Genomic DNA, 21,324 nt, shown 5'->3' with positions numbered 1-21,324 from the left:
ACAAAACAATCTATACTTTTCTTTGTAAAAAATCACTCTAAACATTAAATTTGTCAACTACTAGCTTTTAGTTCTTCAAATTATATATTACAGTATGTTTTGTCAGTTCAGCAAGCTAGTTAAAACAAAATAACCCCCAAGACCCTTAGCAACCTAAAAATTAAATTTGCTTGAATACATATGGTATTCATATACATGAGGCATTTGAAATCAATAGTACTGCCTCTTAAGTGGCTCCAAAAACATTTCCTTCAAGCAGATCAATTAAATCAGTCAGGTACTTCAGGTGGATTCAGTCGGCTAAATGTGGTTCGGCATTGCAATCCTTTAGCAACATCTGATTGCCAGGAAAGCATTAATTGTTTCTGTATGGCTGCAGGACTAAACATTCCAGAGGACCATTTATAAAAATACTCCAAACTGTACACAAGCAGTGACAGAGTCGATATTAACATGCTAGCATATTTCAAAAGACTGTTTCTTCCTTATTCAAGACAGTTTTCAGCTTTTGCTTCATAACACTGGGGTCTGACTTTGCTGGCTATCGAGCTGAAGAAGTTTTCTTAAGATAAATTGCTATCAACAGTGTTTAAAAAAATCCAACAAATCACCACAATACCAACATTCAAGGAAAGTAATTTCAAAAAATCTCCAAATAATTAAACAACCCCACATCAGAACATCCAATTCCTTTTTGCTTCCATGAAATTTTACCCTCACTGGAAACAGTCATACCAACCTTGTGCCACAACACATGGTCAGAATAGGGAAAGATTGGGAAAAAAGTTAACACGTGCCCCAGACTTACTAACCACAGAAAAATTTATTATCATAATTTGCATAATATGTATTACACCCAAACATTTAGGTTATATACACTCACTGGCCACATTCCAGATCAAGGCATTCAACTCTTCACTTTTGAAGAAGAAATCCTTCCATTTGTGCATGGAAAACTACCACTAGCATACTCGCAAAATAATGCATGAAAGCCAGGACAATTTGGTTCATTATTACATTGCCTATTTTACTTCTGTCAGGAATCAAAAGATATTTCAATAATTCTAGTTGAGATACCAATTAATCTTAACCTTTAATTTTCATTCATTCCTCATGTCACATCTACTAATTACCTACAGTAACCTCTGGCCAAGTCTGAGGGCAACATCGGTATCTTCTCTCCACACCTCATCACACTCTCCACATCTCTTCAGAAGCTACTACATTCAGAGTTCATGTTCAAGTAACTTCAAGGCAAGTAAATAGTGCAAATTCACCAATTATCCTGACTCTTAGGAAATATTTTTTAATATTTGTGCTGTTGGATTTTTTTCTTCCCTTTCACATGGTCTTCTGCAAATTAAACGACTTTAACTGTTAATTAGTTAGTAGCATGAGAAGTCTGTCATTGATTTTCTTATGCCTCATGTTATCTTCTTTGCTTGAATTACTCAAGTACCCCAGTTGCAACACTATTTTAACTCCAGTGTTTATATTATTTGCTACCTTCATGCAAAGATATAAAGTGTTGTAGAAACCAAAACTCAGTTTAGTGCACTTTCACAGCATCTCATCGTATTTTCAGAGGATACATGAAGCACCATGGAAGTTAACCAACCTTTATTATAATGATTTATAAAGCACATGACCATTCAGGAGGAGGTCAGCAAGGACCAAAATGGAAGAAGACAGCCAGAGAAGATCTCCCTACAGAACTAAGAGGAACCATATGTCAAAGCAAGGAAAATGAATATAACTTCTGAAACAAGAGAGAAATTCATGAAAGAGGGCACACACGAAAAAATGTTGACCTAGTTCAAAACAAAAGGAACAAAAAGAGAGATTCATGATCCTACAAAGACTCAAGAAAAAAAATCTCCCTTAGCTCTTACAATGAAAATGTAACTGCTCCATAAATTATTTTGGATTGCTCTCTACACTACTGTGCATATGTTCATTCCCCAGAAATAGTTCTTCACACATAAAAACATCCCGCTTCTTCCCAGCAACTCTGTGGCAAATTCATGACATTTTTGTACCAACTAGACACATCCTCCCAGTACTGATTCCACCCATTCTTACGAAGTTTTCTACAAAAATTCTGTAACATCTTCTAATGAAACCAACCAAGAATTTGATATTCCTATTGTTTTCTTACAGCGAGAGTCCTCCTGTTACTTCAGCTGCCAGTTATTCTATTTGTCAGGCACACATGAGCTATTGCCTGAATGAAGTCACTGTTTTGCAGATTTTACTTTCAACACCCAAAACTAGCCTAGTGTTTTCTTCATTTCAGGCTATTAAGGTTAGAAGACAAGATTTTGGTTTTCTTGTAGGAATATACTACCGAAGTGATTTATGATCCAAATCACATTCAAGGATTACTCACATTAACAAATTTGTCAAACAAGCATGAATACCGGTGCTGTGTGTGTTCCGTAGCGAGTTTGTGGCACTTAACAATCAAATCAGGTAATTTACACAGAGTGTCAGATTCTATTAAGTTAAACAGCCTCCAAGCAAGTTCAGTACTGGCCATTGCTAAGTAAAGTGTTCTACTACTGTAAGAGTAACAAGTTTTCTTTAACAGAAAAATAAATTTGTGTACCTGACCTTAACAAACATTTGAGTAAGTTCTCATCCTTTCATGCAGATACTCAATACATACCTTAAACTGAGTTGTTATGAGTTTTAAACACATGGGGTTTTTTAAAGTATAGTCACAGTGTGCGCGCGCTTCAGTGAGTCCTACACTCATCAAAACATTCCCCGTTTACTGCCTAAAAATATCTAAAAAAAATAATTAGCAGACAGAAGCTGCTAATTATTCTCAGAAAAGGCTAACAAAAATGTGAAACTGTCAACAAATTTCTCTATATATATGTATCAGAAAACTGTAAAGACCAGTAATAAAATCTTGCAACTATAGCTGCATAAACTGTAAAGTAGGGATACTGTCCCACTGCATACCCATCAACTTTTACCCAGCTACTTGAATTTCAGCCATATCCTTAATATAAGGTACTGTAGGCAATACCTAGCAAAATAACATTAATAACATCTGGTTTAGTCCAAGTCTAAGCAGGACAAAGGCTAACGCAGAGCCAGCAGATCTGAAAAAAGTGGAAAACTGTCACCATCTAAAATCAAGTTTAAATGGCAAACCACTCGGACATTTTAGGAATTACAATTTGTGATTGCTATCATACAGCTCACTTTTCCAAGTTGAAGAGGAATCCAGTATCTTGCTGCAATGAAACACTACAGATTACTTATTTCTATCTGGAAAACAATAAAGTAGCAGAAAGTCAAGTATCTCTATCTTCTAAATGTTCGATTAGTAATTTAAGTATTTAGTTTCAGCAATAGTGGTATCTTATTTTGTGCTTACTCTTTTGCTCCATGCCAAAAAGCCTTCCTATCAGTCTCAATAAAATTGCTAAATCTGGCCCTAAGGATCCATATCCAGGATGGTAAACAACAACCTGAGAAACAAGAGCTGCCAAGAACTGATACCTACTTGGGAAACACACAGGCATGCCATTTTCCTCCCTGAATCAACAGGTTCTACGTCCATTCCTGCATTTAAGTACACTCAGTCTTCATCCAGGACAGGGAAATTCCAGTAAGCCTCAAACTAAGTATGGTCTTTCCCACACAGAGATCCAAGCACAGTTTCACGATACTCAGCAAACACACTCAAAATGCAACCCTGAACACAAATTAGTTCTGGTAAGCAAGCTTATAATACCACAATATTAATTCTTCAAAGTTCAAAAAAGCCAGCCACCAAACACAAAATCACCCACCGAAGGGCAGCCCTATATGTTAAGGTTATAACCTAGAAAAATCTAGAATCCAGAAAGAGTTTAGTGGTGTTGATAAATAAGAACAGTGGTAAAGTTTGCAAAACCACTGGTTGCCCTTTCACAGTGCATCATGAAGCTAGGGAAATATCACTGAATCTACTATTTGTGGACTCTCACAACAACCAACTCCCTCGTTTTACTATTATTAGAGCGCTCAACACCATTACCCCTGAAAGACAAGATTAAAGTTTTAAAAAAGCATATGACTGTACATAAGAATGCCCATAGAACACTAAAACAAAGTCTTGCCTAGTTCAGTAACTTGTCTCTCATCTTTTTCTGCTGAATGTGTGGAAAAACTTTCAGGTTACAGTAGATTTTCATTATTTAGACCATTCACTACTTTGCTAGACAAAGTAAAATGTAGATAGATGTTTGCAGACAATTTTGTCAATACCTCAAAACAATTCAGTATGAATTGTCCTCCAAGCCTTTCAAAACTTCTATTCGAATGCCAGATACAAACAGCTGTGAGCTCTGGCCTAGTCAACTTTCTATAACACAATTAACACTCTCTGTGCTTCCCACTTAACAAAAGCTTAGGAGTAATTTTGCAGAAAGACATTTTGTGTCATGGTACAGATTGAGTCAATTACCGTTCAATAGACATAGAATTTTAATTTCTAAAATAGAGACTTGTTTATACACAGATGTTCAGACAATGATCAGGACTCCCTTGATATATACTTTTTCCACTACACTTCGTGCTACTTTGCTCCAATTTCAAGATAATCTAGATTCTCTTGCCTCTTAATCATAAGGTTTTTTGCTCACTGGGAACTGACAGAAAAACAAATAAAAAGAAAGTAAAGTATAATACAAATTGGTTTCTACTAGCATGGCTTTGATTACATTCCTCCAGTCTACAGCTTCCAGTGTCTTTAACAAAATACTTCTTTAATGCCATTAAGTCAGTTACTTCCATATCTAATTAGCTCAATAACCAGTTAACTATTTACCAATTTAACTGCTCTAAGAACAAAATTACATATAATCAAGCTTTGATATCAAAGTTAATCAGTCAAAGGCTTCAGTTACTTTTCACATTACATAGGAAAACATATGTCTTAATAGTGTTAAAGTCTGCTCAAAGCTGCAACTTTGTATTGAGCACATGCAGAAATATATCCAATATATACTGGATGTATTCAATATGTAGTCAATAAAAAGCAAAGGTATGTACCAAATAAAGCCATCTAAAAGATGCATTGCATTGGATACATATCAGTAATGTTTTCTGAAAGACTAATATTGCTTTGCAATAATTAAGGCCCTTGGGCACCTAAATTTTTCTGTCCTTCAAAATAAAAATCATTCTGTTCTTGAAAGTAAGAGCATTCCTCAGAGTGTTAAGTGAAAATACTTTTGCAATAAATTACTCCAAATAAGTTTTATATAAGATTTGACAAATACTTCTTAAGGAAAACATTCTCTTCTTGTAAAATTCACATTCTCATACATAACTAAGCTAATTTGCCTACACTGTATTCTTCACTGCTGTCAACATGAGCTGAACATTTGTTTTACATTAAGAAAAGATGTATGCAGGTAAGATTTCAAAGATGATGCTCTAGAGACTCTGGACTCCAAACGCACCATAAACAGGCTTAAAAGGAGTCAGCATTCAGTCAGGGGTAATTCAAGGAATAATGTCTGTTACCTTCAACATTACTACCTTCTGAATTTCATGAAGTAGAGTTTCCACTAGTCAGCCTTTAGCCTTTAATTATATAATTAAATCAGTAACTTGCTAAGAGGACTTTTTTTTTTCCTGTAATGACTTTTTTTTTTCCTTTTTTATACTATTAGCTAATGGTGTAAAACTTATCTCTTCAGAGGGTCACCGCTCACAGACTACCAGGGATAAAACTCAAGACTTCTGGTTAGTGGGTGAAAAGGTAAAAAACCATGCTTCAGCAATTCTTTAAATAAATAAACAAACAAACAAAATCCAGTTTTACAACTCTTCCTGCATTCAAAATAAGTGGTTACAAACACAATAAAGGTTTTAAAATTGGAATAGAAAAGCCTATTTTCTGAAGTACTCACTACTGAAAAAAAAAATACTAGCTTACAAGCAACCTAAATTATTTTCACTGCATCTTATGTTTTACAATGAACCTCCAGGAAGGCAAAGTGGTATTGACCCCCAAGTATATTCTTAAACAGGCTTGGATTCTAAGATAGAGGATTTTTCTTCACCACACAGCCACATACAAATTCTCATACAACTTAATATGATACCTTCTTCACTGTGTATTAAAATAGAAGTTGTGATATGTTGAATATGTAACTTCAGTAGTACCTTTATATGAATATGACTTGTTTGTTTAGTTTAAGAATAAAAGGCCAATGACTACAGTGGTCAAAAATTAAGTGTGAAGAAAGCCTCCCAAGTCTGATGAATCAGTTTGAGAAATCCAACTTAATGCAGACATGCACACTTATGATAAGGTGTGTTTAGATTTAGCATCACTGTAGAAGATGCTAGATGCTGAAGTGAATTGTTCCCAGGGTAACATATTAAATACTGCATTCTGAATGCCTTAATTAATTTTCTGTTAAAAGCTTATAACCTGAATGCAGCAGATTCAGAAACATACTGTATAGGTATCTCAATCTTAGCTAGGCAGCCTGTTCATACGATCACTTTTAACGTATAGTCACAGAAGTTGATAGAAATTACAAGTGAACGTAACCATCACTTTGGCAGTCTTTCATACAGACAAGTTGCAGCTTTCACATGCAACAAAGCTAATAAAGCACAATCCACGATATCCAACATGCTGAATTGCCATTCCAAACCCTGGCCATGATTTCTCAACACAGGTACATGAAATTGTTAAACAGCAGCAGCATGCTTGTGTGTAGAGGCAGATTTTAGAGGCAACAAAGAGAGTCATGCAATTTATTCACAGAACACAAGAATAATGATGGCTGGTCAAACTTTCATTCTGAAACACACAGAACAACTTTATCACTTGCTACCATATGCTAAATATATCCAATTTCAGCATATGTCTAAGCACCATAGCTTTATTATTTGTTCACACATAGTACTTTTCACAGAATGTAAAAGTTGATCATCCTATAATTAGGGTAGCAATAACAGGGCTTGTTTAAGAAGACGTACTACAAAGTACACTATTTAATGTCAGTAACCACTTTATAAGCTAAACTGAATGTTTGTTAAGACTTTCCATTGGAAATCAAAGTTTATCTGATAGTATTTCAGAGACTAAAAAGTATTAAAATATTACAAATAGACAATATTTCCATTCTATACAGCATGTAAACGTAGTAAAATATCCTGACCACAAGACAGTTAAATTTTTCCGCTGTAATCTTTTCCTCAAGCTTTGCATAGGTACCAAGGATAATTTTTTAATTCCTTTTTATCCTTACTATTAAAAGAAAAAAACAAAACAAAACAAAAACCACCAAACCAAAAACCACAAAACCAAAACTGGAGAGTCCAAAGAAAAGGAATTATCTGTTTCCCGTGACGATGCCGCACCAGCCAAAGGTCAACACTGGTACTAACCGAGACCTTGTCTTTTGTGAAACCTGATGTAATTTCTGCTTGTAAGGTGAACAGTGACATAGGAAGAAATAAGCTGTCAGTCAGGAACCACAAATCAGCTCAAATGGTCTAATATGGAGCAAAATGCAACAGATTTGAAGCCGTTGCAGTGGCTGAAGGCATTGAGTTTTTCAAATTTAGAATTGCATAGCTGCCTGCCTTTGTCTTTGAAATGACCAATTGTAAGAAAAAAATTCTGTGTATCATAATGAGATGCTTCCTCATGAAGTAAAAATGAATGATGCCCTCTCCTCACAGACTGTTCTAGAGGAGATTCTTGACTGAAAGCAGGAAGAAATGGGAAAAAACAATGTAATTGATCAAGACTGCCACAAGCCAGCAGCCTGATGCCATAAGGCTCCATATCCCTCTGAGAATGGCAGTCAATGTGTTCAAGAGCACAGAGCTAACTCCCCATGGGTGTGTCAGTGTCTGTTTTATGGAATTCACATTAAGACAAGGGAGATGAAAAAAACCAATGTTTTGCTTATCCATCATTGGACAGTCTTCCCTTTTATTAAGCAGCATTCTTTGATTGGTGTGAAAATTGCTAGTTTTCCTCACTACCTAATGAGAGGTACATTCAGATGAAGCAAAAAATGCCTTGGTCTTAATAAAGTTACACATTCATTAGCTTTTGATGAATGCCTGCAAGCCCTCTCCCCTCCCCAATAATCTCCTTCAAGTACCTCCAGGCTGTAATCACAATGTTCTTAGTAATTAAGGTTTTGATTTTAAATTTTTCTAAAGCTGCCTAGAGAGATGTTCTGATTACCAGCTGAGCCTCAGATACAAATGATTTGAGGATTTCCCTTGCTTTCTGGGGGAAATCTGTCAGCAAGTTTCAAGATTTGATGCTAGTTCAAGTAATTTGGCCATGTGAAAAAGATTTCTAATTCATCACTTCTGTTCACAGGCTCACACAGAATTGTATTATTGATAAAAACAAAATGTCTTTTTAAAATTATGTTTAAATTGGAAAAAAATTGAATGAATGTTTAAGTACTCACTTTTTTAAGGTATCAGTACTTCTCTTTGGAATTGATAGTTTGAGAATTCATTCATTGCAAACTAAATTTTAATATATTCCACATAGTGACGATTTACTTTGTTACACATAATCAGAAGTCTTAACATCTAATTAACCTACCAGACAAAAAATGGTAGCTTGCAAGAGTAGACCGGTCTTCTCTCATAAAAACTAGGTGAAGTTTGCAAACACTTAAACGGAGGCGATATTTTCACTAAATCTCTTGCCCCAGGATATTACTTTCCCAACTCCCCCAATACAATAGAATAGGGGAAAATTTTACTATTAATAGTCACAAACAAAGCTATGTATTTAAGATTGTTCACATATTGGCAATCATATACTTTCCTTCAAAATATAGCATCTACACCCACACAATTTGGTATGTCAGGTGAACTATGCTGAAATTTTAATACTCAGAAATTTCAATGTCTTCTACCACCCCTCAGTTAGCTCTTTTTACCCATTTACAGATTAAAACCCCATAACAGTAGGACTCATTTGTATGTTAAATGTCCCTCCAGCCAAGAGGCAGAAGGAATTCAGGACATAAACTACAATGTTTTAAAAAAAGAAACCTTCATAAATGAAGCATTTAAGACAGTATCACCCTCTTACTTCTACAGAACCTAGACAACCAAAAACTCTCTCTCTAGGTTAGACTAGATCTTTGGTCAAAAGCTGACAATCTAAACATCCAAAATAGCTACAGGTAGAATAAGAGAAAGGGTGGTGACAGTGTTACAGCAGATTATGCAAACGAGACATGAAATGAAGTTTGAAAGCGACAGAGTCATAAGCTCTGGGAAGTCTGAGATTTTTAACTGGGTAGACATTAACTTTCTATTTTAATTGTTATGTGCTACATAGGTATCAATAGAATGTATTATGTGGCTGATCAGATAAGGAAAAGAGGAAGTTTTCTGAAGAAAGAACAAAAAGAAATAATACTTATGGGAACAAAGAGGAAAAGAGTACTGTTAAGTGCACATTTCTAAACTGCAGAGGAGATGGTGGTGCAGCTTCAGCAGTAGTAACCAAAGGTCGAGGAAAACAGCTAGAAACTAAACCTGCAAAAATAAATTACTTCCAAGAGTTACTAGCAACTTGACATTCAGGATGGCTCTATCTTGAAAAGTGTAGTTTCCCTATTTATATGTACATAGCATGTATTATTATAGGACAGGGCAAGGAACAGCCCTAATTACATTGCAACTCCACCTGAACACAAAACAAATCCAGAAACACACTGCTTCTTGGTTCACTCGGACAGAATTCACTGCCAGAAATACATTCAACATTTTTTCCAATCCACACTACTTGCACAAATCATTACTTTGGTATTGCAATACAGGAAAGTTATTAAGAACACCATTAAGGTTAACAGCTCTTCCTTATAAAAATACATTTAACTTCAATTTTTACCTTTACCTTGTGAAACACGACACAATTAAAAGTTGGTTATTACTGCAGAATACTTTATAATTGCTAGACAGGCTCCCAATTGCACCGTTATGGAGCATGCACATTTAACTTCCTTAGGTTAGGTTGTGTTATTTACTAAGTCTGTAAAAAACATTAGATAATGAAAAAGCATACAGTAAGAACACAACAAATAAGAATAAGAGAGACATAAGCTTAACTTCTGTTGGGAAATAAAACTATACATCTGAAGCTACACTACCTTTCAAGAGCTTACCTTCTTTTTGTCCCTCATTGAGCCCTTTCCTCGGACCATTATCTTGCATCCTGTTTCTGCCTCAAGCTGTTTAGCTGTTAGTCCTCTGGGCCCAAGGATTCTTCCAACAAAGTTAAACTGGGGAAAAAAAATATATTATTTCTATAAAAGCAAGTAAACAAAATTAATTTAAAATATAACAAGATGTATTTCTGGCTCTAAAATACCAAGCGTTTATCAGTTTAGAACACTACACTTAATACCTGAAGTTAAAGAATGAGGTAAGTACTGTTTTTATACATTAGATACCTATGTGATCCCTACTTTGGGGGATACAGGTTTCAGGCGAAAATAGTTTTTTAAGTTTAACATCCGGTTTAAATTCCATGTGGTGGGACTGATGGGGTGCCAGGTGTAGGTCCAGTCCCATAATGGCACAGGGCCTTCAGGAAAGGCCCCTAGGCCCATGATTCATTTGCTCCCTGCCTACAGCTAAGGAGCCTGCAGAAAACATTCCTTTTCACCCTTCCGTGCTGTCTGCTGGGCTCGATCTGGACACACACATCTACAGAAAGTCGTCTATATCTACCTGTGCCATAGCATTTCCTTCAGAAAAAAACCCGAGGCTTATTACGTATTCACTTTAGGTTTCATGGGCAACATTTACGGAAAACATTGTCTTTCCCATATATACGTGTGTGTGTATATACAGATGCATCACAAAAGCACGTCATTTTTTAAAGTTGTATCCTTTACTCAGCTGTGCATACAAATAGAGCAAGTATTTCATGTTTAGTTGGCTAACTTCAATATCAGCAGAGAACCCCCTGCCTACACTTAACACAGTAATACTGCCATTTAGTCATACATAACATTACTTCCTAGTTATTTTCCAGGAGGTTTTCCCTTTCATTATTTTCAATCACACATTCTGGAAATCATGACATAAATAAAAAAAGCACTAACTGAAGGTAGCATTAAGAACATATAGCAGTACTCTGTAATAACTACAGTGCAGAGATGAAGCACCAGGCTCAAAGGATACATAAACTTAGAAATTTCATACTGAAGATTAAATTCAAAGATGATATTAAAAGAACAGAAATTCTGCAGTAAGGAGAGAAGACTGGATATTTTAGATCCTGGTAAACAAAGCTATTCAATGGAATTATGAAGTTGTTGGCTTTCATTTCCTCAGCTAATTAAAATTGGTTTTGAGTACTACAACTCAATGTACTTGAAATCCTTATAAAACCGCAAAGACCAGAAATTATTTAAAAGTGAGCAGAAATTATGAACACAAGTAAATGAAACAAAAATAATCATGTTTTACAACATCTAAACTGTTCATAGGGAAGATACACTCCCAAAATTATTTACTATTCCCAGCTCAAAAAACAAAGACATATTATGAAGTCTGAATCAACTGTGGGGAAGAAAAAAATAACGATTAAGGGCATTCGTGAATGCATACACAAACTGTGAATCACAGGAAATTAAGGAAGATTCACCGAGACTAGATAAAGCAATGAACCAGCTACAAGTGATAAAGTTCAGCCTTGAAATATTTTCAAAATCCTGCATTTGTTACACATTTCATGCTTAATACTAAAATCATACCATTATCTTATATAAACAGCATCTTACTTGCCTTTCTCCGTAACCACACTTCCTGCACACTAAATCTTTGGATATCTATCCCATTCCACTGGTAAAGTTAAAATAATATTGCAAACCTGACTTTAAACCACTCTTCTAACCAACACATAAGGTGACTATCATTACATTCTGTATCTCCCAAGAAAAACAGCAGCCTCTAATATTATTAACTTGAATCATGATTAAAAGAATAATCAAATTCTAAGATAACTTGGGTAAAAAATTTAAATATAACAATTTATGATATTAAGAAAAAAAGCAGGAATTTGTATTACTCTCAAGCTTGCAACTTCATCCATGTTGTCTGTCTGAACAGTATTTCTTCTAGTTGAGAAATTGCTGATTTAAACTGCAACACATTCTGTTAAATGTTAAGCCAGTTTCTTTTCCAGGTACTCCCAGAATACTCTCCCTATAAAGAGCCTTCATAAATTGTTCCAAGGTAGCTCAACCCCCTGTCTTTTCTTTCCAAACTATGCACATTAACACCTTGAACCTTTTTGGATAGGTATTCTTTCTAAAACTCTGACTGCTCTTGTTACCTCTCTTGGACCCTCCAATTTGTTAATTTCTTAAAAGTGGGATGCCTGGACACAGCAATACTTCAACTGAGACTTCAACAAGGTTAAGTTACTCAGAACAATTATATCTTACAAACTGCATTCCTATTAGCACATCCCAGCTTCTTCTTTCCCTCCCCCCAAAAATTCAGTTCTTATGTTTGGTTTAACATTTGTTGACCCCAGATACTCTTCTCCATTACCTCTGCCTTGCCAGTTTTCCCCAGTTTTGTATTCATATGCAACCTTTATGGCCCCCTACAACAACATATTGCTCTACATTTGTGTAATGAATTCCACATTGTTGACTTCAGACACACTAATTTTCAGACAGTTTTGAATTTTAATTCTATCTTTAAAAGCATTTGGTATGACTTGTGTTCTAAATGTACTTTCTATCCCACCAACCAAGTTCTTCTTGGATGTTAGAGATGCAAGCTGAAGGAGAACTCTGCAGGACCCCCACATGAGGTGTAGTCTTGAGTCATTGGTAATCAATTATCATAGTTTAAACCAGTTATTGCTCTAGCAAATTATTCCCAAGGTTTTGCACCAATGGACCTCTGTCAGTATTCAACTCCTCAGACTACCATCTCAAAGTCCTGAGAACTCCATAGGAAAAAATAATTCTGACTCTTGTGAAGGGGAGAAAGAGTAGTGACCAGAAGACCACAACTCAGGAATACAGTGTAAACTATCAGAATCCAGCTGTATCAGCAGCTAGTGCTTCTCTTACCTGCCAGACCAGCTAGATTATCGAACAGAATTATCTGAACCACATACATCTGACAAATTCAAAAGATCAATTTTATCACTTTTAACTCAAGATTTCTCATGCTCTTTGTCCCATACTCTCACCCAATCACAGTCATCTGTCTTCATTGCCTTGTTTGCCTACAAATAACACATCTCTGTTCAGCAGTACTGCTTGTTCTAACATTTGTACAGAGTCAAAGCTAGGAATATTTCCCTATAATTTCTTAAAGCTTTTCTCACTGTGTACTTGTCTAATCCTCTAGGATTCACCTTACCTCTAGTGAATTTCTAGAAAATAAACAGCAGTGGTTCACAAATCAGTTTGACCAATTTAAGACTGCATTACTTTGAATGTATCCAACCTCACACATGTTGGAATTAGACAATATGTTATAAATGAAGCGGAAGTGACCCATTCTAAGATTAACTGCTTCTACATCAACACTACAGAAAAAGCAATCAAATACTTCATTTTCCTTCATCAAGTTAGCCTCTCCATTCCCAATAATGAATGTGTATCTGTACTCTATATGTTTTTATATGTTTAACACTTTCACTTGTGGTATTTCAGATTTTTGTGTGTTTTTTAGAAGTGCTGAACTAAGTTTTATTTTTGTGTTCTCAAATCTTCCTATATAAACTCAAAATTAGAACCCACAAAACAACCTCCAGAAGAATATGCTTGTGACATGCATAAACACAAAAGCGTCCTATGCATCACCTAGATTCCTTTACGTTTTAGGAACAATGGAAGGAACTAGAAATTATACAACACTAACAATATTCATAAAAAGCCAAGAATTAGAGCAGTTAGTGGAGTTCAGGTGCCAAAGGTTTTTTTGCTGAAGTTGCAGCCAGCTACACCATCTTGCTCTCCCTCTCTGCATCATCACTCCCATTCCCTTAGTTTGCTAACCTTACAAGCTTGAAGCTTCCAGCATGTACAAAATACACGCCAGCAAGATCCTGTAGTAAGACATTTGTTGCCCTTCTTTGAGAAGATGCCCAAAATACACACTCTTAAGAAAAGAGACAGACAGCATATGTTGGGAGACTCTGTACATGAGGATCTTTGCTACTGAGGGTGTTCAAGCAGAAACAAATGTATTAGGAAAAAAGTTGCTCTAAATCTTAATGTTTGCACCTACTCTGGGATATTAATGATTACTCTGCAGCAACTAACGCTCCCAAGAGCTAACAGAATTTCTATCTGGTGTCCCACCTAACAGACCACTCCATCAGAAATTCCCTGATAAAAACAGTTTGTATTCCCTATGCATAGAACAACTGTTTCCCAAGCAGATCAGGTGCTTTTACACTCCTTCTATGCCCCACCAGCCCCTACACCAAGAACAGACGTAGTGAAGGAAAATAAGAACTAACTATGCCAAACACTCAAAGCTGCTGATTTATAAGAGGTTCTAAAGAAGCATCTGATTTTTACAGTGTATGGGAAATGCAGTGTTTAAGAAATCTTCCATGCAAGTTAAAATCTGAGGAACTTGTGGGAGTTCAGTAGTATTAAATTTCACACTATTATTGTGCCTTTTGTATTTTGTGTTTTCCTTTGAAACCTGAAAGTAAGATATGTCAAGATCTAATTTATGTCATGAAAACAAAATTCTTTCCTTCATTACTGGAGAAGAATTTTTTAAAAAATCCCATTTGATTAAAATACCCAGATCTAGAAGAATGAACATAAGTAAGTACATGCATTTGGTTGAATATTTATTTTGCTTAAGTAAAAACTAATTTATTCTACCATCTTATTAGCAAAAGTTCCGATGATTTACTATACACTGAATTTGCAGAGCTAGTTACTTATCACTGGAAAAAAGCTAAAACACGTTATTCCTAAAGTCTATTTCAACTTAAGGAAACCAAGAAAAGTCTTTAGAAAGCTTGTATGTTCCTCAGATACAATGCGTATTTGAGTACAAATGTTCTATACACAGCCTAAACATTATTTTAAGGAAAATCTCTGTAGTTCTTCATTATACCAAAACATGCTCTATGCTTCGTGTTGACTTTAACTAAGACTACTTTAAGACATAATAAAAAACATTTAAAATCATCAAAAATTCTAAACATACAAAAAGATCCCCTTCTTCACCAATGATCCACAACAAATCCTTTACAATTTGTGTATGTTTCTAGTAATCTGTCATTTGGTCTCACGTTCTGATCTCCAACTTAGAAAAATCACATAAATCCCATTAACTCCTTTAAAAATACCACTGTCATTACAACTCAACACTTGTAACCATAAATGTCCACTCTTCATGATGTTATTTAATTCTCAACTGCCCGCATAAATAGCTTCAGTATAGTTATGCCATACATGAAAACATGTTGTCCATTTTGAGACTACCTTTACATATCATTACTTCTTTTTTTTTTTTAACCATAACAGGACACAAAAACTTCAGATTTCCTCTGTATCAGTTCCTTCCTTATTAATTTTTTTTTCCAATTACAGTATTTTATTTTACAGTTCAGTGTTAGGCGTAACTCCACCAGCTGTAAGTGGATTTTCATAAAGACAGAAAACTGTACCTTATATTCATCCTTCCCACACCCAAATCAGCTTTCAGATTGTATACTAATATCTTAAACTAAAGCATCCCAAAAATGTGATTCAAGATGTCCTACTGTTTTAGTTTGGTTTTTAAAGACAGAGAACAGCATTTCCTGCTCACTTCATTTTCATATGCTTTTCCCCACCAAATAAAAAGCAGCTGAAGACCAAGACTCTGCACGGTTCAGTGGTTAAAATATGTCAAGGTTAAGAAGCAACTGAAAACTGGACGTTATAATGGAGAACATCTGGTAATTTTATCTTAAGCAGTAAAGTTGAAAGTCAGTTTAGCCATTTTGGAGGGAGCCTTCTATGTCTTCAGATCATAATAGTCCTATTCTAAGACCATTTGGGAGATAACTTAATCCGACAGTTACAGGCTAAAGTGCTAACTGTGGAAATGAAGTAATGAAGAGACACAAAGGAACTGCAGCAAGAAGAGAAAAGCATTCAAAAGAAAGTGTGATGAATGCGTATGACACTCATGATACTGTTTGTTAAAGGCGAGCATTCTTTGTGAGCAAGATTAGCATTACTCCTAAGTAAGTTACAATTAAATTCAAGTACTTATTTTCATGCAGAGTTTTGATGAAGAAAAACAGTTAATGCACTTAATTGAAATATATATATGCAAGCAAACTTGAATTAGAAATACTAATGTAGAAGATAAAAAATAGCACTATGCTGATAAAGCATCATAAATACTCAGAAGACAAGGCTCTGAATCCAACAAAAGCTTTCACTGACCCACCAAAATTAGCCAATTTAGGGTAGCGGTTTTTTTATAATTTTCTTTTTAAAGGAACATTAGTTTATGATACTGGTATTACAGTTATTTTCCCATAAAACATTTCTGCATTTATTAGAAATAGCTTGAATTGCTTTAAGCTGAGTTTTAGATAATCATAAAAAACCATCAGATATACGATCGATTACGTTTTTTTGAAAACCTGTAACTTGAAACAAGAATAAAACCACTTGAGGCACTGGAAAACAAAATATAGCATATTAAACCTCAAGAAAGTAAGGCTGTATACTTTCAGTTAGGTAGTTTAGTGTTTAATAAAGAAAACAAAACTTGTAGCATAACATTATAGATAAGTAGCTTTAAGATTACTTTCTCAAATTTACTCTGAAACATTTTATAGGAGAATAGAAATAACTTAAATGGGCAATTTACCCTACCTCACACTGAATATACTTTCTAACAGTAACATTTTCCAATGTTTATTCAATTAATGTATCATGACCAAACACCCATTTTCACAATGACAACTTTGCCACAAAGTTGGCTTTGGGTTTGTTGTGGGGTTGGTTTGTTTTACAAAAGCAGTTGTAGTGATTCATACTTACATACATATATATATGTACACAAACACACAAATAGACATACTTGTAAGAGAACTAACATATACACCTAAATTAGTTGGGGTTTTCGTTAGGGGATTTTTTTGTTTGTTTGTTTGGTTGGTTTTTAATTCACAATGACCATGAATAAAATTTGCCACCAACAGTAAGACAACAGCAGGACTCTATTAAAGACATAGCCTTTTAGTTCACATCTACAGCTCCCCTCCCCCATTTTTTCAGTCAAAACATTTTCTTAAATACTTCAAACTATTGCCACTACCTCATCCAGTACAGAAGATGATATCACTACATTTTTGATAGGCGGCGATTAAGGAAATAGTGTTTTTCTTCCATGAATAGAAAACCTTAGACGTATTTCATGCTTTATTAAGTATTTCCAGTGATTCAACATCACTCTTATCATAACAGAAAACAGCTACACAGCTTTTGTTGAAGAAAAGCAGTAACAAGAACTACTACCAAATAAAAACAAGTGCATCTATACACAGCTTACTCAGTGACCACACAATAGATTAACTGAAAACAAAAAATGGAAAATTTACATATAGAGCCACTTGTACACATTTAAGAAGTCAAGTGGGAAGAGTATAATGTTTCAGGAATAAAATAATAAAATAAAATAATAAAATAAATAAAATAAAATAATAAAATAACAAAATCTTTCATTAACTGCATTAGCATGCATTTTGAGGATTAAATATGCTCCAGTGGAATTTGCCAAGTGTTTTGCATAGTTAAGAAAAACAGACTATCTGATGAGATTTTACAGGGAGAGGAGGCTGACAAAGCAGGTGGTATTATCATTGTCAATACAGTGAACATAGACAACAGTAATATGCAAGTTAATTTTTACATACAAACAAGGTAATAAAAGAGGCTTCAGACAACAATGTATGAGGAACATTCCCTCCATCCCTTAATACAGCATGTTTTCTAAGTGAAATAACCAAGTAAATGCCAAAATGCATATGTAGTGAATACCAGTATGACATGTATAATCTGCTTAAGTCAAATATATCCACTTATATTTGCTGAGTGTATCTGACATATGCCATTCTAACACTATAATCAAAGCTAAATGAGAACTATTGAAGCATTTAAGCGATGAAGTTAAGTAGTAAATTAGAAATGCTGTGCTGTAAGAAACTGACACATGTAAATTACCATGAAATAATTTCTTCATCACTTAAAACACAAAAATAAAACTATTAAGGTATTGGAGAACAAAACACAGAATATCAATCCTCAGAAAGTTAGGGTCTGTCATATTTGCTATTAAGTACTTTCGTGCTGGATAAACAAAACCAAAGCCTCCAGCACACCATTTGAAATATCTTCAAGATTACTTGAAGTGTGACAAATTTAATCCCTGACATTTAATAAGAGGGGTTTTACAGCTAAAAATATTTAAAGTAGTTCAAATGCTCTAAAATTTGCGTTGTCACAGAGAAAACAGTAAAATCTATATCATTGGTGAAAAAAGGAGATAATGGAAAGGTTTTTCTTTTTCTTAGTTCAGTAAATGGCCAAGCATCATTTTCAGTGCATATGTAATTCAGTAAGACTGGGTCCATCTTTTAGTTCATTGTATATTTTTTTTAACATAGATTATAGGGATTTTTTTGTGTGTGTGTTTCTAATTCAGTTACCATAATCACCTTTCAACATCATAACCAGAGAGTAACTCCGCTTGTTACAGGCAGGAACTGATAATTATTGTGGGAGTAAGACAAGCTTAGTCTAGTTCAAAAACTTCTCTAAGTAAAATATTTATTAATGCAAAAATAAAGGCTATGAACATAATTGTAATATATTACTAAAACATATAGTATTTTTGCAGCAGTATAGTATTTTAACATTCAGTGGTTTGAGGTCTGTGATATATTACACAAAAAATCAGCATCCAGAGGAATATGAAAATAACACTTTAGCACAGAGGTTTTATATATTACACGTCTCAGAGGTTACAATGAAAAACTCTGCTAGTAACAGAGAGTAAATGAGTTCTCTCTGTACAAATACCTACATCTATTACTCTTTCCCAGACCTACATTTAAACTAAGGTATTTCATAATGCAGTTATTGTAGCAGTAATTTTGGTAACATTGTAAGTTCCTTTAAATTAGATTATTTTTTAATTTTTTTTTAAGCACAATTTCTTAAGTCAATTGCAACAGTACAGATTCTGTGGGATCTCCAGAAAGGAGAGAGATCTTGAGAGAGTTTTTCAAGCAAGCACTATTTGAGATGGGGGGAGAACACCTTAAATCTCAGTTCTAAGTACTGGGATATTTCTGTGGCATGGCATGCATCAGTCAGTCCTCCTTCATGCTGTTTAACTTCTAACTCACTTAATCTATAAAGCTAGTAAAATGCTATCAGTATAATTCGGACACTGAATAGTTAACATTATGTCCAGAAATAAAAAATCTTGAATGAACACACATATGCTGCAAGCCAGTTGGCTGACTAAAACTGAGCATAATATTTAGCATTTGCTGGCCAGTTAGTAAACAGACCTTCCTTATACAGAGACTGTGTGCAGTCTTTCAATAAGAAATGTTGATACAGATTTATCTATGTTTTCCAGTAAAGCTTTAATAATAAGATAGTAAAGAATCAGTGATGAACAGCAATACCTCGTTCTCCCTGTGAGATTAAGAATTGCAGCCTTCCCCCTTGGACATCAGCAATACATGCTTTCGTGATTTCAAGGATGGATTGCCATAATAAACAGTTTGGTATACCTTAACAACTGCTCCTTTACTACTGTTTTTCACTAGTGAAGTTCTCTGAGTAACATTTAAACAGGTGGTACAATAAATAAGAACTTTTAATTCTAAAAATCAGGTATTTTTTGTGTTTAGGTGTTTTTCACTTAAAAAAAGTAATTCTATTAGTTACAAGAATCACAAGTGTTACATTTTGAAAAATGTAACCCTAAGCCCTACTCAACTATAAAGTTCTCTTTGCTAGTACATATATTCCAGCAACGTAACATTATTTAACAAATTAACTGCTTCAAATTGTGTTCTGGAATATGTCAAAATAAACAGCACACCAAGTAATCTCAGATAGAAAACTGAGGTTGTTTTAATTGGGTGATAAATTTTAATAAATATATTGCTTGGCACAGTAAAAACTAAATTGTTTTTATAAAGCAGTACTGTACAGTTAAAGCCCCAAGACAGCACAGCAACATTAAAGAACATAACCATCTTAAAATAAAAGTATCAACTTATTCCATTTAAAGACACCACAATTCTGCAAGATTAGTTTTGTTGCTAGAATTGATCTGTCAATTACCAGGCTATTTACATTTGTTTCTGACTGAGCAGAGCATCAGCCACTGGTGATCATTCAAAAAGCTCAGAATCCTTTTCTGATCACTGCAGCTGTAAACCAGACAAACCAGATTATCCATGTGATGTCAATAAAAATATAGTTTTTACTCAGCAGACTGCATCCTAATGCTTAAAATGCTCCTTTAAAAAAAAAGCAAAACACACAAAAATGCATTTAAAAGTATAGCTGGGATTTAGAATGAATTACTAAATCCTTTAAATCCACATTATTCACCTCTAATAACCCCTGTGCTGAAGTCTTTGAGAACTTGTTTAACTGACAAACAGCTTTACAAACCCCATGTAAATACAATGGATCAGATGTATAAAAAAAAAGGAAGGAAAAAAAATAAGGCTAGCTTTCCAGGTCATTTTAATAATGGTAATAGAGCTTTCTTTATCAAAGAAAAGACAAATCCCAGAGCAATGATATTAAAAAAAAAAAAAAAAAAAAAAAAAAAAGGAGTAACACATTGAAGTAACTGGAGTATACCGTTTTTCTCCACATTCTTAACTTGCATTCTATAAGAGAAACTCAGTAAATTATCAAGTATTCAGATTAAATACATGGTGTTTCATTCAGATGTTGAAGTTTTTTAATAACATATCATGACAGCTAGACATTTATCTAAACAACACTTCACCTTTAGCACAGAAATTGTAATGCATATGACAGAACCACTTCAGCAGTGGCTAAACCTAGCTAACTGAATGCATTACAACTAGTCAGAGAAGCCAACATAAAGTTTCCTTTTTTACTGGTTTGAACTAGTTATCTGTCAGAACTTGTCATCAAAATAGAGCCATAAGAATTCAGGATGTAGTAATTCCTGTATATCCAAAAATCAAAATCTTCAAAATATATTTCTCTTGTTATCTAGTGTACCAACATAATT

General features: G+C 34.4%; 1 protein-coding gene across 13 annotated transcripts in view; it reads right to left on the bottom strand.

Moving 5' to 3' along the window:
• QKI (QKI, KH domain containing RNA binding) overlaps positions 1–21,324 on the bottom strand; it is a 169,449-nt gene that overhangs the window by 90,358 nt on the left and 57,767 nt on the right. For all 13 annotated transcript variants that reach the window (XR_012834581.1, XM_075748548.1, XM_075748542.1 and 10 more), the window contains exon 3: positions 10,182–10,298. Coding sequence is in view for 12 of the 13 variants with exons in the window: in XM_075748548.1 (XP_075604663.1) it covers positions 10,182–10,298 (117 nt within the window). In the remaining variant the exon portion in view is untranslated. The remainder of the gene's footprint in view (positions 1–10,181; positions 10,299–21,324) is intronic.

This window comes from Balearica regulorum, chromosome 3 (genome assembly GCF_011004875.1).
Source record: "Balearica regulorum gibbericeps isolate bBalReg1 chromosome 3, bBalReg1.pri, whole genome shotgun sequence".
Taxonomy (NCBI): Eukaryota; Metazoa; Chordata; class Aves; order Gruiformes; family Gruidae; genus Balearica; species Balearica regulorum.
This window is presented reverse-complemented; position numbering and strand designations above follow the sequence as displayed.